The sequence below is a fragment of the Eptesicus fuscus genome, chromosome 15 (assembly GCF_027574615.1).
Source record: "Eptesicus fuscus isolate TK198812 chromosome 15, DD_ASM_mEF_20220401, whole genome shotgun sequence".
Lineage (NCBI taxonomy): Eukaryota > Metazoa > Chordata > Mammalia > Chiroptera > Vespertilionidae > Eptesicus > Eptesicus fuscus.
The window spans coordinates 35,838,062-35,862,217 of record NC_072487.1 but is presented as its reverse complement, the minus strand read 5'-3'; the positions used below and the strand labels follow the sequence as shown (position 1 = coordinate 35,862,217).

Here is a 24,156-nt window from a genome sequence, read left to right as displayed (position 1 = left end):
AGGCAGATGCAGTTAGGAGCAATCAAGCTGGCAGGGGAGGGAAGTTGGGAGCTAGATCAGGCCAGCAGGGGAGGGCTGTTGGGGGCAAGATCAGGCCAGCATGGGAGAGCAGTTAGGGGCGAGATCAGGCCAGCAGGGGAGGGCAATTAGAGGCAATCAGGCAGGCAGGCAGGCAGGCAGGCAGAGGGGTTAGGGGCAATCAGGCAGGCAGGCAGAGGCAGTTAGGGGCGATCAGGCAGGCAGGAAGGTGAGCGGTTAGGAGCCAGCAGTCCCAGATTTCGAGAGGGATGTCTGATTGGAGAGGGTGCAGGCTGGTCTGAGGGAACCCCCTACCACCATGCACAAATTTCGTGCACTGGGCCACTAGTTACAATATAAGAGAAAGTCTATATCACACACTTCCATGAGAAGGTACTCTGCCAGGTTGCAGGACTACAGATATGACTAAAAAAAAAACAGTTCCTACCCTCAAAAGACTGTCTATCTCAGGGAAACATACCTACATATAAATAATTAGAATGTAAGTCCAACTGGTTTATAAAACACACAAAAAAATGCTCAAAAGGGCAAGGAGGTAAAAGCAATTAATTCTATTTAATAACAGTTTAGCTAATTCTTAATGTAACTCAGGCAATAATTCTATGCACACTTCATACTTTATTTCATCTAAACTTCAGAAAAACTCTATGAAGTAGATACTTTTATGATTCCCATTTTATAGTGAACAAACTGAGGGTTACAGACACCAAATAACTTTCACAAGTAAACTGTGGAGCTGGGGTTCAAAACTAATCAGATCCTTGACCAGAAAAAAAACATGTAAACATTACATTTTAGCTAGACCCAGAATGAGTAGTGCTGATTGGCAAACTGAGGAAAGGGAATTCCAAACAGAAGGAATGGCATAGGCAAACAGCATGGAGGCATGAAATGTGCTTCTGTGCTTTAAGTGTTCTTGTAGTGTGTAGACCTCTTCAGTACTTACATAATCCTTTCCTGCATGCCCTATTCCATAAGCAAAGAAAAAATAGTAAGAATACCTTTCAGTAATCCCAGAGCATACTGTTTCCTCATTCAATAAAGCTCTGCTTTTTATTTGAGCCAATTCTGTGTTTAAAAAAACTCGTGCCATTTGTTCATGTGTTTCTGAGATCCAAATCTGGGGAAAAAAATAAAAGCCAAATGTAAGAAAAATGTATTAATTGTAAAAATAATCAGTTACTAAAATATTTTTTTGTTGAAGTAGACTCTGATTATCATTGTTGACTCAATTGACATTTAAAAGTAAGTGATATCTTATAGCAGCTATTTCATCATAAAGATGTAAAAATGGCCATTTCTTACTCTATGTTGTTGGAAAATAAAAATCAAATTAGTTTTTTCTATGAAATTAAAAGTTCTGCATTCAACTAAATATTAATTATATCTGCTTTCTATTTCCTTCTCAAGGTTAATATATTTTATTTCCTTAAGTAAGGAATTATTTCTATCAATCACTTTATAAATTGAATAAGGACTTCAGATATAATCCTCATCATCGCCATCATCATTGCTATCATCATCATCATCATCATCATCATCATCAATTTTCTATCACAGGTGATAATTCAATGAATCAGCAAGCAATTATTACTATGAGGAAAATCTGCAGACTGTAAGATGTACACAAACCAATTGCAGATGCAACATGGGTAACAGGGGGTCTTGGAAACAAAAACAGACAGTGAGAATTGAATATTTTCACACAAAACTCTAGAATATCACAAATGTAGAAGTTCACAGCAGAGAACCAGAACTCACCATCACCACCAGAACCCATTATTGTTCCTGATCCTAAAAACTAGGTTCCCCAACACATTCAATGAAGCCCCAGATCACATCAATCCCATTAGATTTTGTTTATAAAAAAAGAGAAACCACTGATTAGAAATTTGAATACTTCAACTGCTATCATAGCTATAGTCATATGCCTTTGGTCCACTTTGGGTTAGTATAATAAGGCTTTGCAATAACTAGGAATCACCCCAACTCAAAGCAATTTTAACTACAGTCTCTGGTCCTATTTCCCTAGTCTATTCCATGGCTCTACAGATCCTTGGCTTCTCTCACCCTGTTCTAAGACCACAACCTCCTGAATCACCAGCCTCCTAGCCCAATTTCCAAGTTCTCATTCCAATACCCTCAGCTCAACTACCGTATTTTCCGGCGTATAAGACGACTGGGTGTATAGAAGATTTTCCTGGGTTAAAAAGTTGTCTTATATGCCGGAAAATATGGTACTCCTCTTCTTAGATCCCCAAGTTCACAAAATGGTATAGGACACAGTATAGTTTATGCTTTATAGTTTATGCTTTAACAAAAAAGAAAACATATCTTTGGCGGTGGGGGAGGATGACTAGCCACCATTTTGTTTTAAGGTTTAAGTTTGACCCAAAAATTTGCCTTAGTTATGCTCTGATCATTCTTGGCAATGATTACTTCAACAAAGCAATCAATATCTTTGAAAATTTTATGAAACAAAAATATTGAAATGAGAAGTAAAAGAAAGCAGATGATAGTCACATTAGAGGAGCTTAAGTTTATTGAGTGCTTATTCTGTGTCAGACACCACATTAAGCACTTTGTATACATTATTATTTCATTAAATGCTCAAAGCCACCCAGAATAAAGACATGAAAGTTTTAGACTCTTGATCAAAGTTACAACCTAAGAAGCAGTGGATCCAAGAAGCAAAGAGAAGCCATCTGACTCCAGAGCCCACTCTCAACCTCTGTCCTTTCTATATCATAGGCCAGTGGTCGGCAAACCATGGCTCATGAGCCACATGCGGCTCTTTGGCCCCTTGAGTGTTCTAATGCTACTTCTTCAAAATAGACTTGCCCAGGCCAAAAACCGACTTCTGCGCATGGGCCACGAAGTTTCAATCGCACTGTATGTGCGTGCGCGCACGTGGTATTTTGTGGAAGAGCCACACTCGAGGGGCCAAAGAGCCGCATGTGGCTCGCGAGCCGTGGTTTGCTGACCACTGTCATAGGCAAATGTTATCCTCCAGTATTAGACTTCCCGTCTTCATCAGTAACAGAATCCCAAAATTTTAGCTGGGACCTTGGTGTTTCAGACTATATTTTTCTAGTCTCCCTTATGAATAAGTGAAAGTAATTTATACAACCTCTAGGAAAGGTTCCTTTTCTGTTTGTTTGTTTTTTTGTGTGTGTTTTTCCCCCTTTCTGCTACATGGAATGCAGACATAATGACAGGTTTCTAGCAGCTGTCTTGGGCCCTACCCAAAAGCTGGCAGAGCAGAAAGCTGGAAGAAGTAGGTCTCTGCTAATCTGTCAAAATTCCATACCAGTCCTGGCCTGCTATCCTCCAGACATTTTACATGAAAGAAAAAAACAGTATGTGAACAGCCACTGTTAATTTGTGGTTTGTGTTGCATATAGGCAAAACTAATCCTATACCATCTTAATGTGAAAGATCACTTTGGCCTAGAAATGTTCATAACCTGACATAAGGGTGGGTAATTTATAAAAGCACTTCCATATGTTTAAAAGACTTTTGGGTTTTATATATATATCACAAACTGGAGATTGGCAATTTGGTATGTGAGACAGTTAAATTAACACAGCACAAACCCACAAGATAATCACTAAAATTTCCATTTAATTTGCATAGTAAAGTCTCACTTGAGTCAAATGGTAATATAAAAAATATCTAATATGTATGCAGGAAGTTCACTTCATAATATCATGCTTATTCTTTGTTTTCTTGAGTAACAATTTTTTTTAGTCCTCACTTCTAATCTTCTAAGATAAACTCTTCCCATATGTGCTGCATTTAAGAAAACCCAGTAGACATATAACCGGGTGGCTGATATGGGAAACACGCAGGTCACTTAGAACTTACACTCAAATTCCACATTCAAGGGTAACCAGCTTCTTCCTGCTGAGGATGCCTTACTACCTGGCAGAATCTCTCTTATAATAATTGTTTTAGATCAGTGGTTCTCAACCTTTCTAATGCCGCGACCCTTTAATACAATTCCTCATGTTGTGGTGACCCCCAACCATAAAATTATTTTCATTGCTACTTCATAACTGTAATTTTGCTACTGTTATGAATCGTAATATAAATATCTGTGTTTTCCGATGGTCTTAGGTGACCCACAGGTTGAGAACCGCTGTTGTAGAGCCTAAGACCATCAGAAAACACAGATATTTACATTACGATTCATAACAGTAGCAAAATTACAGTTATGAAGTAGCAACGAAAATAATTTTATGGTTGGGGGTCACCACAACATGAGGAACTGTATTAAAGGGTCGCGACATTAGAAAGGTTGAGAACCACTGTTTTAGATGATTGACATTTGAGCTTCTTACAGGATCCCCAGAAAGCATACCCCTCTGACCCATATAGAAGGAAGTGCAGGTAGTTCCCAAATCAGTTTTCCTCTCTGATGCCACAGGCTGCATCGAGAATGAGTCAGATTTCAGTCCACCAAGTCCTCCAATGTCAGGAAACACTGATCAAGTCCCCTGTCTAGTATCCTTGAGGCCTTACTCAAAGGCTTTGAAATGAATGGGACATATTTATTACCCCTACCCCTTGGGGACAACAGGTATGAGACTCAGCATGCACACTATCTTCAAATGATTCCTCCAAATCCCAAATACTCTCGGCCGTTTTTCAATCTTTTTCTTTCTTTCTTTTTTTTTTTTTTTTTAAATCTTCAAGGTGGATGAGAAGCCAGGGGGCTAAAAATCAGTTGCTGCCCAAATGCTTTGCCTATTCTACATGAGTGATTCAGCACCTCACTTTGTAATGAAGGAGTTGGCATTCATTATCTTAGATCTTTAATCACAAATGAGGAAGTCTTATTTTACCCTGTTAAACAGCACTCCCCTACCAACTGTACCTTTTCTGCACCACAACCAAAAATGTCATTATCATCAACAAGTAAGCAATGAGACTTTGTCAAATCTTTATCTTTAAAAAGCACCCAAAAGGCTGCTCTTATTTCTCAGCAGCAGTTTTGCCCTTAGAAATGCTGGCTGTCTTCATGTCTGGGTGAATTCAGTAGTGCCATACACAGACTACTTAAAGGATCCCAGAGGAGCAGAGAGGACCCCACCCCATTACTATTTTGAATAACTGGGACTCATAGGGTACAATCAGAAAAAAAATTTCATTGTGTTGTGTGTGTTTTTTTTTCCCACTGCCTGTTTATGCTAGCCTGTTTGGGATGGTTCATTCCCTGTTCTGAAAAGAAATAAATCTTGGACAAGTGCCATATTTTATTCTGATCACTCTCAGATAACAAAACAGTCTTGTCACAACAGTGGTCTCAGTTAAGTAATTAATATTAGTAATGTTACCCCATGAGAGCTTTTTAGCTGTCTAGTTGTCTGAGAGAAGGAAGGAGGAGCAGAGAAATGAAGAAACAGAAAACCAATTAACCCTGCCCTGCCCACATACTTCCCTCTGCAGACCTCTGGCCTGCAGCAGACTCTAAATGGTGGAAAGGAAAAGATTTAAATTTAAATGAAATTCATAATTTTGATTATATGTTTTAATTATTGAAATGTGACCAATAGACATAAAAATGGACCACAAAAATGATGGAAACTGCACATATTTTATCCAGGGATTGAGAAAAAACTAACTCCACAAAGTAGGATAAATAGACAGTAGGGGTGTGTGTGTGTGTGTGTGTGTGTGTGTGTGTGTGTGTGTGTGTGTTTGCACATTTTTAGCTCCATTTGTTCTTGCTTAAGCAAATTAATATACGTGAAAAATTAAATTCAAGTTTCTCTAAAGTTAAATTTGGGCCTGATTTTTGATACAGAAGAAGAGTTATGAAGGAGAGTGATGGCATAAAAATGGTGGACACCTACTTTCATTCCTGTCCCAAACCCCTAGGAATGGCAGAGAAGATATTTGCTAGAATAAACCCATAGCTGCAGCAGACAACAAGGAAGGTACACATAGCGGGCAAAAATTGATACAGAATTCCTGAAACAGTAAAGGTAGATTCAATTGTGCCAATCAATGCTGGAGAAGACAATCCAAAGTACCTCCAGGTTAATAAGGCTGGAATCAATGGCATCAATTCCAAGCTCAGAGATAATGGAGACAGGAAGCATGACAGGACTCAACAATCCACTACCCCCAAACAACTTCCTTTCTCCTGATTTAAGTTGTTCTTTCACAGTGACATTTAAAATTATTCCATTTACAAGAATTTCATCTATATGCCTCTTTCAGGTACTTAGATCTGAATACAAGCATCTCTAAGACTATGTGGTCAAAACACCATTCTACTGTGTCAAACAAAGAAAAACATACCTGAGTCAATTAAATAAATGATAACTGAATTTCTCAGATTCAGTGTAATTATATCCCTTTATATTCTTTTTAGGGTCATTAATTTTTAAATGCCAAATTTGAGACCCACTTAGCTACTCTTTATTCATAAAATGAATATTAGCATACTTCTGTACTATTCATTTATTTGTTATTTTAAAGTCTAAAATGACTGTAATACTGCTAATACTAATATTAACCTAAAGTGCTCATCAATGTGGTCCTGTTAGTTCCAAAAAAGCCTTGGCATTAATTCATTACCTGTATAAGAAAATTTGTTTAATACAATTATTTGCTTTTCTTTGACAGCATCAGATGTGCTTGTACTTAAAATCCTTCTGAGCCCGGCTGGTGTGGCTCAATAGTTGAGCTTCGACCCATGAACCAACAGATCATGGATCCATTCCCAGAGCACATGCCAGAGTTGCGGGCTCAATCCCCAGTAGGGGGCATGCAGGAGACAGCTGATCAATGATTTTTCTCTCATCATTGATATTTCCATCTCTCTCTCCCTCTGCCTTCCCTTCTGAAATCAATAAAAATATATCATAAATAAAACCTTCTGAGTTTACAGGACATGCACCACTTCCTCAGAAGCAGTCTTGAGACTGTGATTGTGACAGGGCCTTTGGTAGTGTTGTGAGGATCCTTGGGTGAGACTTTACAAATGAACAAGCAATGATCAGTTTAGTGTGCATGGGCCTCACTCTGTTATAGCCCAGTAGCACCTGAACAAAATCCAAATAAAATACCAAAACAAAATACTGTAGTTTAAAATGCTACTTTCTATAGTCACTTAGAATAATAAGACAACCAGAGAAACTCCAGTGGCTTGAATTACTGCTCCCCTGTGAATCTGCCTCTCCCATGGTCCCACGCAGCCTCCTGAAGCCTGAGGGTACTGGGGTAGGAAATCCATTATGCCACCACTGAAACCAGAGGGCTATGTTTCCAGATAAGACTTACAGCACACCTTTTCCAAAACCCTGTTCTCTACTCACAACTCCACTTTTGGTTTCCTGAATTTCAATCCTCTTATATTCTGCATATGTGTGGTGGCCTAAGGGCACCATCTTCTTTGAGGGTTTCACCTCAGTGGCCTAATATTCCACTTTGGTACATGAGACTGTGGTTTTGTTCTTGGCCTTTTGGAGTCTTGGCCATAATGTAGACAAAGAGAGTCTCATCTTAAATATCTTTACAAAAAGCCAATGTGCACATTCGCCCCAGCAGTAGCAGTTAAGGGCAAGGAAACCTTCAATCAGCTAAACAGAAATGCTGGTGCACATAAGAAGCAACCACTCAGCAACAATGCTGGGGGAAAAAATGCTACGAAGGCATTCAGGAGGAGAAGCAGATGGGAATTGGGCTGGCCAGCACATATGTAGACATAATTTGGGAAACAGGACAGAGGTTATAGCTAAGATGTAAGAAATCAAAGCCCACAACATATGCAGTAAGATGTATACAATACCCAAGCCAGAGCAAAAAAGTAACCAGGCTCATTTTCTGCAAGGAGTATGTACTGTCAGATGTTTAAAAGGCATAAGAGTGGAGCAACATAGCATTTTAAAAGGGAGTTTGGGAAAGTATTTATGATCTTAGACTTTGGAACCAGTAGGGAAATAAATGGATTTTAATTTTTAATAAACTTGCCAGCTGTTTGACTTTGAATAAGTGATAAAGCTTCACTTGGCCTCAGTATCCTCATCTACACAATGTGGGCCACATGTGGTACCTGCCGGGGGAGTTTTTCCAAAGATGAAATGAGGCACTGTTCATGTAACCATCTTATTGAATTGATTCTATTCCATCATCAATAGAATGCGATCATTAAGCAATTTGATTTTAATCAAGCTGTCCCTTAAATCCTACATGGATAGCTAGTTCTTTTCTTTGGCTTGTTGGAAATTTTAAGCAAGTCCCATAGCTTTTTTGGGCCCCTCAATCTCAAGAAGGATCTCATTGTAGCTATAAATTTTCCAGTCCAGTGAAGTAATCACTTCTAACTGATTCGATTTAAGGTTCCCACCTCCCCAGCTCAGGGCTGCTTTAGGCATGGAAGCCTGCAGTGGGTGCGGCCTTGTTCCACTGCTGTTTCCTTTCCTTTCCAGGCTTCTCTCTTCTATTCCCCCAACTCCCAGGCCCCTCCCATGTCTGGCTGATGGGAAGAGATGAGTCATTGTGTTAAATGGCTCTTACTCTCTTGACCTGTGCTGGTGGTCCTGGGCTTATAGGACATTCAAAATTGACTCCTCTCATGTGGCACAATTGTAATTGTTTCCAGGGACTCTCTTACAAGGCCCTCCAACTGTAGCTTGCTGAAAGCAGGCAAAGCTCCTCCCGGTTGATTGTAACTCCTCTTCCCAAGCCTTGAGTATCTGATGGGTCTGTTGTGCTCCGTCTCTTCATGCCCTGCTCCTACTCTAAGCAGCCTTTTCAAATGTGCTCTGGCCAATTCTCTCCAATGAGCCCATGGGTAAATTCACACACTCATATATCCTTGACCAACATCCCACTTCAAGGACTGCTTCCCCCCAAACACCCCCACCACCTGCTCTGCCAGACCAAGCATGGCCTCTCAGCTTTAGGTTCTCAGGCATATGTCATATACCTGGACTCTATGTCCTCTAAATTACAGGACACACCTATTAATCTGAGTGGTTCCCTTGAAACACCTCTCAACTGTGGAAGGAGGGACATACAATACACAACTAAATAAATCCCCTTTCAACTCTTGGGCTCTAGTCTTCAAAGACATAACCATTCATACTGGCCTCACCTAGTTTATAATCTTTTACAGCTCCTACTTAGGTATCTTGCTTTAGGACATATGGCTCCTGCCAAATATCAAGAGTGTTCTAGTATTTAGACCTCCATCAAAATCTGTGACAAGAGGAAGGGACACTCATCCATCCTCCTGCCACATCTAGCATCCCACCTGACACATGAAGGTATGGAGACTCTGTATCCCCTCCTTCTTTTATGCACCTGGGACCTTGGGTGAGCCATTTGAAATAAGTGAATCTAGGTTGAGAACTGAAATAATGTATTTCTTGTCAACTTTATAACTTTGTTTGAGAATAGCAAGAAACAAGTTGAATGAGCAAGTGCTTTATATATATAAAAAATCTATAGAGAAAAATGTAACCTACTATTAAGACATGAAAATAGCAGTTTCATCAGAAATAGTGACTCCTTGGTCTATTTTTCTTCCTATATAATACATACTGCAAATCTGGTAAAGGAAGGACAAGTTTTCAATGACCATGAGCAAGCGTCAAAGAGAAGGTTAATATCTTATTTATGCATCATATATTAAACCTGAGGATTGACTACTATAATGCATGGAATATAAGGAATGAATGCTGTGGTTCTTACACCTCATACTTCACTTCATCTTGCTTCCTCCAACAATCCAGAGACCAAAAACATTTTCATTTAGAAATAAAAAATAAACGTTTTTCAAGGTAAAAACAAACAAACAAACAAACAAAAACACAACTCTAAGTGCACGCCAGGCAATGCCTGCTTTTTCCACTTGCTCTTGTCCTGACTATAGCCCTGTGCTCAAGAAAGCATGGTTAAACTGGATTTGGGAAAGTGGGAGAGGGTGACTATTGATAGAGTAAGGTACCAGACTCAAGAGCTCTATCCATGTGTCAGCTAATGACCAAAGAGACAGCCTGGTGCAAAGGCAAGAGGGTAGAGTGGAAACTGAAGAAACCATCAGAATTCCCCTGAGAACTGAGCTGTGAGGAAAGAGCACAACTGAGCAGAGAGAAACAGAGATGCCAAGAGAGACTCTCTGTGTGCTTGTGTGAGAGAAAGAGAGAGATAGAGAGAATGAAAGAGACTGACTTTCTGTCTTGGTTCTTTTAAATTTTTTGGTTCCATATCCAGGCAATTGTATCTTTATAATAAGTCCCCATTTTTCAGACTATCCTTATTACTCTGTCAATTGAACTATACAAGGAAGGGAGGTAACAGTCTGAGCCCTGCAAAGCTAATTTATTTCCATCATACTGGAGAACTGAGACTCTTCTAGAACCATTTCCAATTATAAGTGTGGATCTTCCTTCCTGGACCTGCCCTATTTCAAACTAGGCCAGCCTTTGAGGGCAGAATGTGATATAAACCTAGTTTTTTTCAACACATTCACATCCGCCCATGTCAAATTACCAGCTCTTCAGGCCCCAAGACCATCCTATTAAGGTTGAATTGGGTCTTCAACTCGCCCAAAGCTCTTATCATTGTAGGACACAATTTAGGGGTCTTTGTGAAGTTGAATTCCTGCCTCAGACTGATTGGGTAGAAGTCTAAATAGCCAAGCAGTAACCCACAAAAGCAGTTCAAATACAAATTACTGATGCAATGCAGTGAATATTCTTTTTGTAACTGGGTGTACAAATATTATAAGGATATTAGCATGTTTTAATTACTCACAACTCCGTCACCGTTAAGTACAAAAAGAACTGAAATCTAAGTCTTCCACTCCCTGTGTGACTTTGAGAAAGTTGCTTAACCTCTAGGAGATCCTACCCATCTATAAAATCAAGATAATTCCTACTTCACATGGTTATTGTGAAGGTCAAAGCAGACACCTAGCAAGATGCCGCAGGTGCAGCAAAAATGTAACAACAGTAATAATTTCTTGAGCACTTGGTCTGTGCCAGGCTGAATTAAGCACTTCACTTGTTTTCTCTCATTTTATTTTCCCAATAACCTTTTGAAGTATACACATGTTTAAGGTGAGGTCACTGAAGCACACGGTGACTAAACCACAGGCCTAAGTCACTCACATGGCTAAGAGGATGGCACTAGCGAAGTGCTCCTCCCGTTATTTTTTCATTTTTCACAAGGGGGAAGATTCCAGTCTTAAAGATATTATCAGCCACTACTCACTTGGGATTCATCAGTTCCAAGTCTCCGATACGTTGAATTACACAGTTTTTTAATTTTCTCAGGACCCTCGATATCATAATCTTTGGGGTAAGCTTCTCTGTTGCGGTGCCTTAAGAAAAAAGTAAGAATCTGTTAAGAGATAAAGCTTATTTATCATGTACTGCATTTAAACTTTAAAAATATATATCCAATAAAAATTGACTATATTTTTGAAATTATTTTAATTACAAATTTACTAAATTTATGACCTATATTTTCCATCTCTTTTTGAATAATACTGAGGCTAGTTCCTAAAAACAACTTGGCATGTGTGGTAAAACTAATATCACAAAACAATACTTAGCAAGCAGCAATTATTCAGTGACTCCAGTGAAGTGAATCTTATTTAATAATGTAGATTAGTTACCGAAAGTAAACTCTAAAATAAGACATGGTAATATCTTAGAAAGGCAACTTGCCACTTTAGAAATTTTTCCCACCATGAATTTTAATTATAATTTTTTTTCAAAATGAGAGAGAACAGACAGTATTTGCTCATATGAATTTATAACATGTGCTCCTGTTTCTAAAGAGGGTCTAAAAGAAACTGACAATTAAACATAAGGTAGAAAAAAAAAACAGTTCTTAAAACATGTAAATGGAACAAGAAAAAATATTCCAAACATCTTGTCTAAAAGACTGGTTAGAAATAATAATAAGGGAGAAATTTGGGGATAGAGAAGAAAGAAGAGATGAAGTAGCATGCAAGAGAAGTAGCTATTTTTATAAAGCTTTCTTGGGTAAGATAAAGGAAGCTGAACCCAAGCACCCCTCAGAAGCGAACTTGCAATTAAGGGATACAGGGCTAGAATTGTATAATGGACACTGAAGTATCCAAAAATTTCTCTATCCATCTGTCCCTTCAATTGTCCCTTCATTCAGCAGGTACTTTTAAGTACCTACTACATGCAAGGCATTTTGCTAGGTACAGGGGATGCAATGGAAAGCAAGCCTGATGTAGTCCCTGCCTTCACTTGCTCACAATGTGGCAAGAACAACAGACAATTAAGAAAAATCTACAACCTGCTGAGTGTGGTCACAGGGCTGTGGAAACAGAACAGCATCCATTCACCTAGATGGGGCACTCAGTGTCCAAGTTAGGAGGTCCTTTAGGAACCAACCCTCATCTTGGCCTTTGTACTGCATTCAAATTACACCTTACCTCCCCACCTCTGAGAATTGGGAGCAGAGTTATGCATAGAATACAACAGCGAAGAAGCCCAGATTGAATGGCAGAGCTCCAGCTCTCTTGCCTTCCTCACAACTAAGCATTAATTTTAAAAACACCAAAAGCATATTGGTACAATACCAGCATTTTTTGAGACTGACAGAAAGTTCTCATGAAAGTCCTTAGTGGGGATATTGAACAACATCAAGAGGCAGGGGTGGTAGATGTAATAAGGCCATGAGTTTGAGTCTTTGCTAAACCAGGTCCTAGCTGTGTGACCTTAGGCAAGTTATTTAACCCTCTGTGCTTCATATGTAAAATGAGAACATAGACAAATACCAGTACATTTTTAGACTTTATTAGAATTAAAATGAAAAAAAATACAAAAGGTCCTTCAAATACTGTAAAGCTCTATAAACATCTATGTATAGTGAATACTAATCAGGCTTCAAAAATTCTGGTATATAAGAATCACAACAATGATTAAACTTAATTTCCATAATTTAACAAAGCTCTCGTTTTCCAGTTGGAAAACATTAGTCTTGGTCAGTTCAGGAGTCCTTTCCGATCTAAAGGGTCCATGTGATTCCCCATGCCAAGAATCCATCTTTGTTGTCATCCTCTCTTCTTGGTAACATTTGTGGAAACATTCCCCTGTGGTTTTCTGTTATGGATCCATGCAGATCTCTGCTATGCCTTCCTGGTCCTGCCACACAGATGTTTGTATAGACTGGCACTGAGACTCAAGGGTGCTACTCAGTAGCCTACCAAAAGCTTTCTTGTGTCCCCCTCCACCCAGGGTTTCTAGAAACTCAGATGCTGTCCCACCAAGCAGGTAGGTGCTTCATGTCCCTACCATCCTGACCATGGCAGACACATAGGAGCCCTGTCCTTCAGACAGCTCTGCAAACATTACCCTGGAGATAGAGGCCGAGGCAGTGATAAGTCCCACCTGCTCTAGGACTTCCAAAGTCTTAATTCAAATTTGGGATCCTGAACAAATTCACACGTTCTCAACTTCTCCGTCTCCTCTGTCTTCAGTCCATAAACTTTTCATCTACTCTGAGACAGCATAGCCCACCTTTTCATTTATTCTTCCAAATCTAGGTTGTCATCCTAAGGTCTAAGCTTTTGAACCCCAAATTCAAGAATTTGGCTGTGTTGCCTGCTGGATCATTCTTACCTGAAGCAATAAAACTAGAATACATCCTTAAGAGCATAGGAATTAAGGGGGAAAGCACTAACTAACACTTCAATGTATTATTCCCAGAGCCCATCTCTTTATTGGGTACCTTAGGCACAGTGCCAGAACTTGTCATGCTTTTTAGGGGCCCCCAGAGTGTTTCAATTCTTTTTAAATAAGAAAAAGAAGAATGTAACCCAGCTGGAATTATATCCATATTTATACCAATGCAGTCATAAACTATAATTTTTAACGTGTTTTTTTTTTTATAAAGGAAGGGACCCATGAAGGCAAAGACAGTAAGTATTCATGACAGTCAGAATGCAGTTCTGATTATCCCACCATATATTTTAAGTTGTATTATAACTGGATTGTTACAAAAAATACAGCTGAATAATAGCAATCTTATAGCAATCTCAATAATAGCGAAAAGCCCAGCATTGGAAAGATAAATCTATAATGAAAGTGTTTCTTTGGAGGACTGAACTAATGCAATTAGCATTCCCTAATGAATAATGTGCCCACAGCCTGTAGCCTCCGAGAGACACACAACTGAAGGCTTAGACCTCCTCCTATTTCTACGAGGCTGCCAGCCTAGCAAAGAGAAATATATGTGCTTAAAAATTATAAAATATATAAAATATAGTAATATATAACAGAAAATATCAAAAGTTTTATTAAATATTCTAAATATATTTCAAAATTTTTATATTTTAAATATAATATATGTACTATATACTAAATATATATGTATTCTATATAAAGATACAGTAATAATAATCAGGGTATTATAAAGGAAATGACAGATTAAATTAATTCCCTGACTTTATTCCCTGTCAGGTGAACACTAGTTTGTATTATCAATTTCCCTGAGATAAACTGAAAATCATATACTGAGGAAACAAATGAATCAATGCATTGAGAATCTCAAGTGAACAATAATGACATATAAAGGCAAAACATTATTATGTGTAATAATATTGTATCTATTTACAAAAGTTTTAGTTGGGTATTTTAAAATACTTTGTCAATACTAATTAAGCCTTACAGCAACTTTGTGAGACAAAAAATAATCAAGGTATAATAAATATAACCTTTATATAGCCTTGTTCTCCTTGCTACCTGCATTTATTTATGGCCACCATGCAATTTTCCATGACTTGTCATTTAATGAAATACAAAATTTATGAGGAAAAAATGAATATGATAAAATGTACAATGTCTCTGGAACAGTAACTTTAAAAGTTTTTGACCACAGCCCCTGCCTACCTTACTCCAACCCACCCTGAGACATTTGCCAATACTTGAAGACATTTCTGATTGTTTTATATAATTTTATATAATTTTTATAAAGTCCTGCTCTAGGACTTCCAAAGTCTTAATTCAAATTTGGGATCCTGAACAAATTCACACGTTCTCAACTTCTCCGCCTCCTCTGTCTTCAGTCCATAAACTCTTCATCTACTCTGAGACAGCATAGCCCACCTTTTCATTTATTCTTCCAAATCTAGGTTGTCATCCTAAGGTCTAAGCTTTTGAACCCCAAATGTTTGTATAGAACAGGGTCATCCTAAGGTCTGGGTGTGGAGGGATGCTAATGGCATCTAGTAGTGCTGCTAAACATCCTACAATGCATAGGACAACCCCTGCTCAAAGAAGTAGCTGGCCTAAAATGTCAAAAGTGCTGAAGTTAAGAAAGCTCTAGCGAATAGTTGTATACCAGGCTCAGATCAGTGGTTTCCAAACCTGAGTGTCTCATGGAGCAGCAAAACTTTCCCTCAAAATTTGTAGAACCAACATAAAATTGCCCACCTTTGTCTTGACAAAAACATTAAAAATAAAATAACCATCTATCACCCTTAATAAAAAGACCTCTATCACCAAAGATAGGTAAAAATTATATGAGTCCTTTAAATGGAATGCATTTTATACAAAAACCTTGTTTTATAACTTTACAGCCTATACATCACCTTGAATTAGTAAAAAGGTCATTGTTGACCAGCACTGTTCTAGTCTATAGCCTCGCTTCTGCGGATGTTAATTTGCCCAGACGTGTATTTGACAGCAGCTGGTCAGCAGTCAGTTCAAGGCCGAAGCAGCCTGACATTCCATGCTGCTGACTGAATGAAGAGCTGTGTCTTTGATGCCGGGCGTTCAGGTACAGGCTGACATTCTTGCTGGAAGGAGAATGGCTTCCTGCCAGAAGAGCCAGAATATTCCTTGACAAGCAGCCTTGCTTCTGCTGAGGACCCTGTTCTATCAAGCCAGGAGCTCAATGCTTTGGCTACTTCTTTATATAAGAAATCTTTATGAAAGACATCCTTAATTACAAGAGATGAAACTTACTTTCTCTAGTCTACTGTGGGAGAGAGGGTATGAATATGAGTAGAATTAGGAATAAGGAAAGGGCTGACAGGACAGAATCAGAGCTGCCAACTGTATAAAAAAGAGCTTGGAACCATGACCCTGTTGCCAAAAATGCCACTTAGACTGATGTGAAGAGGGTCAAATTAAATAGAACCTAGAAGGGCAAAGACAGCTTGAGCAGGTCCCAATCTGAACAAATGCCCAACTTCTCCAGTTGATATACAACTTTCCACCACCCGCTTTACAATCACCTGAACCCTCGAGATCCTGTTCTTCCTATCTCCTAGGGCCTAACATCGTCGTCCCAAGTCATGTCTTGTCAGGAGAACCTTCTAATTGTGTTTCTGGGGTCTTTTGGGAGCTTGAATTTCCTACCATAAGAGCTGGATGATTTCACACCAAATTGTATCTGTAAGCCCCCTTTGAATAAACACATTCAAATCCTCAAGTGAGTTTCAGGGCTGAACAAATTCAAGTCCAGAGAATACTCAGGGAGGGACCTGCAGCTTCCCTAAGGCTGCCCCAACAGTCAGTGGAGGGCAGACAGGGTTGGATTAGCTCATAGGATACTCCTCAAAGGAGAGGGAACCAAATTACACTCTAGGGTTTCCATACTCCCATGTCTATGTGGTGGGGGTGATGTGGGGAGGGGTTTCAAAGAAATCAATATCTTTATCACTGCTATGCCTTTCACATTGCTTTATAATTATTCATTAATGAATCTTCCTTCTCATTACATTAAGAGCTTCTTAGACACAGGGTTTATTTTATATTCATCTTTGTGATCTCAGTGCCTAACATAGTCTAACACATTGTAAATGATTATTACATCTTAAATGATTGATTGTGCTTACATTTTGTTATTGTAATCTTAATATAAATGCTGAGAGCAGTGGCTTTCAAATGTGTCCATAAAAATAAAGAGTATCCCAGCTCACTCTGTAAAAGCACACATAAAGAGGGAGTGATTATGCATATAGAGATGCTAGTTCTTTGCAGCAAAAACGTGTCTCAGGAGGAATTATAAATCTACTTGCTGAATGGGAAAACTGTCAACATACATATGCATAACATTGATTGCAAAGGAGTTTTGAAGCTGAGCAATATCTGACATGAGAACAACGAAAATTCGATCTGAACACTAGCTTCTGGTTATTTGACAAGAGACATATTTTCTTTGCAGATTTCAAAGACATTAAAAATGTTTAGTTAAGACTCCAGATGGCAGAATACATTAATTTTAAATTTTAGAATTATTAATGTAGTTCACAAGTACTCTTTCAGCCACTGTACTTTCTGATGTAAATCTAACCCAAATTAGGTTTTATAATCATCTGCTACCTAAAACTTTAAAAGAAAATTGCCCTCAAGTGTCAGCTATATTTTCTGACACATTAGAAGCACAAAACCAATAAAATCAAAGACTGCAAAGAAATGTTTGACAATCCTCTTTAAAGATTTCATGGACAAATGATTTACATGCTAAGGTAGTGTTATTTGGTGTATGAATGTACCAACTGACAAATGAAGACTTTTAGATTCCCTTGCAGAATCTTAAGTGAAATCTTAAGTCCTTGGGAGATACTGTGACATTTCCAAGTTATGAAGAGAGACTTTGTTTTTCAATGTGTCTCATGCTGTATGTGATTTGTATATCTATAACCATAAAACCACAGAATTTGAAGCCTAAAATAAAAACCACTTGATGGAGTAATTTTCTTCACTCAACATACATTGAGTGACATGTAAATATGACCCATTATTATTATGAATTGCCTTCACAAAAAAATCTTCAAGAATAGGAAGCCTCATGGAGAATATTGGGAGGGAACAAAAGGAATATAGCCTTTGGAGCCTTTGCCGATCTTAATAGTGTAAACATTAAATAAATGTTGTCAGTCTGATTAACTGCCAAACACATGACTGTGAAAACATTTGAAGGGACATGTATTAAGTAAGGTGACACAATAATTGATTATCCCACCTGGGACATTTGAAGAGAGAAATGAGGTACTAAGTACACTAGTAGTGGTGAAAACCAGGACTGTCCTGCTCCAACCAGGATCAGGACATTCTCACCCTATCTCCAGACAACTGGATCTCAATTATCTTCAAATCCTACAATACTTCTTAGGGTTTCTTTGATCCTCCCCTCCAGAAACAGCTTATACTGACTGGCCAAAGATACTCTGTGCATGGGCCTGATGCGGCCGGGGCCAAACATGGCGGGGATCCCCCTTTTCTGGGTCCTGCGTGGAGAGATGAACGAACCGGTCCTAAATGGAGGCGGCCAGGGATTGAGAAATAAAAGAAATAAAGAAAACAAGACGCAGAAATAGATTCATGAAGCTGGGGCTGGGTGGGACGCCATCTTTCCTCTCTCATGGAGAGGCAGCATGACGATGACCCTGAGCCACCCAGCAGGTTTATCTTATATCCCCAAAATCCAGGAAGTAACACCAAAACTTAGGATCAAAGGAGCTTATTTGCATTCTTAACTAGGACCTAGCATTACTGGATTTACATATCTAGACCTGCCCCTGCTGACATCTGGGCTGCTATGAAGTCAGAACTGATTAACATGTCCAGCCTTATTGGGGAAGCATGCTCCCAGGGCGTGGTTCTGCCTACACCCTGAGTTCAGCTGACGATATTTAAAAGAAATGCCCAGGTACCTCCCAGGCGGCCCTCTACAACTCTGAATGGTAAAAAAGTAAGGCTAAAGAGATTCAGTGGTTTTATTTTTATTTTATTCCTGTTTATTGAATTTATTGGGGTGACAATGGTTAACAAAATTATACAGGTTTCATATGCACAATTCCACAATACATCATCTGCCCAGCATATTGTGTATTCACCACCCCAAGTGAGAGTTAAGGTTTTTAAAGTATATTATCCTACCTAATAAAAGAGTAATATGCAAATTAACCACTCTGCTGCACCCACAAGCCACGCCCACCAGCCAATCAGTGCGAGTATGCAAATTAACCCCAACCAAGATGGCTGCCGCCACAGAGAGCAGGAGGGAGGTTTGGGTTTCTCCAGCAATAGAGACAGCCAAGCTTTCCACATACCCTGGCCAGCCCAGGCCTCTACTCAAGGATACAAAGTTTCAATTATAGAAGGTAAATCCCAAGAAAAATGGCGGCAGCTATGGAGCTGGAGAGAGCAGGCTAGGGTTGCCCCCAGCGACTGAGGAAGCCAAGCTTTCAACCTGCCCTGGCTGGCCTAGGCCTCCACTCCAGGCTACAAAGTTTCAACTATAGAAGGTGAATAAGCCACAACAGAAATGGCTGCCGCCACTGAGCAGGCAGAAGGCTTGGCTTCCCTCCAGACTACAAAGTTTCAATTGTAAAGATAAATATATCCCAGATACCAGGGCCTCCACTTGGGTCACCAGGGGGCATGGCCGGCCTGCAAACCACCACAGGCCCCTCACCCAGGCCACCCTATGCCCCAAGGGAATCCCCACCCTGATCCAGGATACCCTTCAGGGCAAACAAGCCGGCCCCCACCCATGCACCAGGCCTCTATCCTATCTAATAAAAGAGTAATATGCAGATTGACCATCACTCCAACACACAAGATCAAGATAGCTGCCCCCATGTGGTCAAAGATCCTGCCCCCATGTGGACACAAGATGGCCAGCAGGGGAGGGCAGTTGGGAAGGACCAGGCCTGCAAGAGAGGGCACTTGGGGCAATCAAGCCTGCAGGGGAGGGCAGTTAGGGGTAACCAGGTCGGCAAAGGAGGGAAGTTGGGGGCAAACAGGCTGGCAGGGGAGCAGTTAGACATCAATCAGGCTGGCAGGGCAGTGGTTAGGGGGTGATCAGGCTGGAAGTGGTTAGGGGCAATCAGGAAGGCAGGCAGGTGAGCAGTTGGGAGCCAGCAGTCCTGGATTGTGAGAGGGATATCCAACTGCCCTAAATGAGCAGTGGGACATCCCTCGAGGGGTCCCAGATTGGAGAGGGTGCAGGCTGGGCTGAGGGACACCCCCCCCCCCCCAGTGCACAAATTTCATGCACCGGGCCTCTAGTATATTAATAATTACTCTAGTCCAAAGAATATCTTGACAGTATATCTGGCATGAATGGCATGAAGACCAAGTTGCCCCATTTCAAAACAAAAGCAAACAGCTGATTACCTGTGTAAACTCCTATTCCTAAAGTGTTAATATTACTGGCTTAAGGAATTTGAATTAATTACTCTAGAATAACATCAAAAGATTCTATTATATGAGCTTAAGGCCCATTTTAATGCACACTTCTGTGAATGCATGAGTAGTTGCATATTAAGTAGATAATATAAGCTTCTTTGGTTTCAAAGCAATTAATTTCATTCACATAAAAACAAATGAACAGGCCTCTCTTCATGAATAGCATGTAGAGTTAAAACAGTCTTCTACTATGGACATAGCTACACAAATAAGTATTTTCCCTTTCCTTCCTAGAAATCACTCAAAAGAAGCAAAGAAAAATTGAAAATGGAAAAATTATAAGAAAACCAAATTGTTGGCAAAATCAGAAGTTATAATCTCCAGATTACATCATGTGCAAGGGCTACCATAAGCAGCCAAGAGCCAGTCAAAGACAAATGGAAGACGTGGCGATAAGAGGCAGTAGCAAGAAAGGTTAGTAATGAGATTCCCAGAGATGGGAACTCTCACAATGCCAACCAAATTACATTTCCATGGTTATGCAGAGAAACTTAACACAACGGAAAATGCAATATTACACACACACACACACACACACACACACACACACACACACACGGGTGGGCAAAAGTAGGTTTACACTTGTAAGTATGAGAAAGTTTATTCGTATATTATTTATTAACTATTGTATTACAAATGTGACCTACCTTGCATATATATGTATATATAAAGCACAACATACTAAAAGTATATAGGAGCTGAAAATTCAGTGAAAGTTTACAGGACAACATTTGGATGAAAGCCTGTAACCATATAACTTCAAAACACCAACTCTGCTGACATCCTCCGGGTGCTTGCCAACATTGTACAGGGCAATGGCTTCACAGCTAGAAGGACAAAAGTCTAGTCCTAGAGCCCCCCTAGGAGGGAAGTTTCACAAGAAAGTCTTCCATATGTGATAGATACTGTACTCCCCAAGACAATTTCTCCTTCTTTCCTAGGAATACAGGTTAAAATTTCCAGCTCCCTTAATGGGGCCTTTTGACTAGTTCTGGCCAATAAAATAAATATGAGCAGAAATTATGTGCCATTTCTGTGCCAAGACAGTTACAGTCTTTGGACAACCCTCAACTCTATCTTTCCCTACCAGAGCAATCAGACATTCCAGATGATGGAGCCTCAATCAGCCTGAGTCCCAGAGTATCTATGTGGAGTATGCCCAACCCCACCTTACTACCTACCTACCGTACTTTGTGTGCATAGGAAATAAACCTTTAGGTGGTAAGCCTCTGTGATTTGGGGGCGGCTGTTTGTTATCATAGATTAAGCTTAGTTATTCTAACACTGAAATTAGTACAAGAAGTGGGGCGGGTGCTATTGTGATAACATGTAATAAACATGGCCTTGGCTAAAGGCCAAGCAGAAGACAGTAGGAAACTGACATCAGAGGCTGGAAAGGCCAAACATCTGATAGCCACAGCGGGTGAAGAGTCAAATCGTTACCTAGAGAGACTGGGAAAGAGATTGGAAAACATTTTGTTAGTTCTGTGTGTGAATTGCTAATTGACAACTGTTTTACCAAGTTACTTTTAAAAAGGGAGCGAGAGAGATAAATTCAGGAAATTGGTTGGTTTACCAGAAGCAAAAGGGAAATAAGAGATTCTAGAAATGTGGATCCTTGAAATAGTAGCAGAGCCAACAATGTTTAGATCTCAAATAGTAAGAGGGAAAACTGAGAAAGACTTTTCTGAGACAAGGTTCCATTACGAGTAAATCTCCGGCTTGCAGAAAAGTTCATCCAATTGCTAGATCCTCCCAGTGAATGAAGTTGCATTAGAGCAAATATCAGCATAGGGAGCTGGACAAACAGAAGTTCCCAGGGTTTCTGGTATCTGAAATTACCAACCGTCTCAAATTGACACTCAATGTTATGCGGTAAAAAAACTGTTCAAATGTTATGCGGTAAAAAAACTAAAGAAATACAAGTCTGAGACCTTTGTCTAGAAAGAATTGAAAGAGAGGTTACTAGCAGTTTGAGCTAACCGTAGTCAAACAAAGAAGAAACTTACAAAGTTTTTAATAACTGTACTTCCAAACAAGCCAGGAATCGCATTTTTAAATCCTTTAGCTGTTCAATATTTAAAATATCTTTTGGCCTCCAAACTTCTTGGAAGGGAAATGAACTGAGAAAGCTGAAAACCCACAGGAAGATATATTCTATGACAACCATTGCAGGTGTGGTCAAGGAGAATAACAGAAAAAGTCATATAGGGGCAGAGCCAAGGACAACAAAGAGAAATAGGAAAGGGAAGCTGCTGCCAGAAAGTAGAATCAGGGTCTAACCAAAGAACATTCCTGACACCAATGCAGAGCTCCCTAACAATTTGTGCCTGGCAGTATTTAAGAACGTGGATAGCCTAGCCGGTGTGGCTCAGTGGTTGAGCATTCACCCATGAACCAAGAAATCACCATTTGATTCTCAGTTAGGACACATGCCTGGGTTGTGGGCTCGATCCCCAGTAAGGGTGTGCAGGAGGCAGCCAATTGATGATGTTTCTCTCTCATCGATGTTTCTATCTCTCTATCCCTCTCCCTCTCTTTTTAAAGATCAATTAAAAATTAAAAAAAAAAGAATGTGGATCGCCCTTGCTGGTTTGGCTCAGTGGATAGAGCATGGGCCTGTGGACTGAAGGGTCCCAGGTTCGATTCCAGTCAAGGGCACAAACCCGGGTTGCGGGCTCAATCCCCAGTAGGGGGCATGCAGGAGGCAGCCAATCAATGATTTTCTCTCATCATTGATGTTTCTATCTCTCTCTTCCTCTCCCTTCCTCTCTGAAATCAATAAAAATATATTTTTTAAAAAGAATGTGGATCAATGACAATTCTGTCACTTCTATCCTTCCTCTTTCTGAGGAGTACTTATTGCAGTTAGCGTGTCCCTGTACCACCAGTGTATATTACGTAGATGGGCAGGGGGCAGATAATTTTTGTTGTTTTATAGATTTCTGAACCAAGTAGAGCCACATCTAGACTCAGTAGAGAGATATATATAGCATAACATGTAGAGATCTTAGATTTTGACATGTGATTAGATGGAATATGGGTCATTATCCTTGGGTAAATGGGTGAATATAGTCTGCATGTGGCAAAAGTAAGACCAATAACTGGTGACCTGCTTAAAAAATACAATTTCAGAGGCACATGAAAATTTCATAAAAATTAAGAAAAATATTTGTATTTGTTTAAAAGATAAATGATGCAATAAAACTAGAAATCCATGACACATTTTAAGAGATCTATCTTCAATCTGGAAATAAACACTTTATTTTAAAAAACCTCATAAATCAATACAAACTTAAATTGCTGTATTTATCAAAAATTCCAATAGAAATGCTACATAAGAATCAATAGGATATATTTAAAGCACAACCTACAGAAAAAAATAAAAGTTTAAGTGTTTATATCAATAAAAAGGAAACAATAAAAATAAGTAAGTGAATCACTTAATTCAAAAACAGAAAAAGAACAAGCAAGCCAAAAGAAATCAGAATGATAGAATAATTCAAGATAAAAGCAGCATAAAATGAGTTAGAAAACAAAATAAATGAGTAAGTAAATAAAATAGACAAACTCCTGCCTGAAAAATTAAGAATAAAGACAGGGTAGGTACAAAAAATACTGAGGGATGCAATATCTGTACAATGGACTATTATTAGGCAATTAAAATAAACGAGGTACTCATACATGCAACAGCATCAGTGAACCTTGAAAACACCATGGCAATAAAAGACACCAGTAGGACCATTATATGATTCCATTCATATGAAATGTCCATTATAGGCAAATCTATAGAGACAGAAAGTAGAATAGTGGTTGGCCAGAGGAAATTTAGGGGCAACAGCATTTCTTTTAGGGTTAATAAAAATGTCTTAAAATTGATAGTGTTGATGGGTATACAACTCTATGACTACAC

At 39.3% G+C, this 24,156-nt stretch overlaps 1 protein-coding gene across 4 annotated transcripts in view; it reads right to left on the bottom strand.

The window, feature by feature from the left end:
• CFAP95 (cilia and flagella associated protein 95) overlaps positions 1-24,156 on the bottom strand; it is a 69,522-nt gene that overhangs the window by 33,484 nt on the left and 11,882 nt on the right. For all 4 annotated transcript variants that reach the window (XM_028146366.2, XM_008142196.3, XM_054727757.1 and 1 more), the window contains 2 exons: positions 11,272-11,380; positions 1,041-1,159 (listed from right to left, as the gene is read on the bottom strand). In XM_028146366.2, coding sequence (XP_028002167.1) covers positions 1,041-1,132 — 92 coding nt within the window. In that variant the 5' untranslated portion in view covers positions 1,133-1,159; positions 11,272-11,380. The remainder of the gene's footprint in view (positions 1-1,040; positions 1,160-11,271; positions 11,381-24,156) is intronic.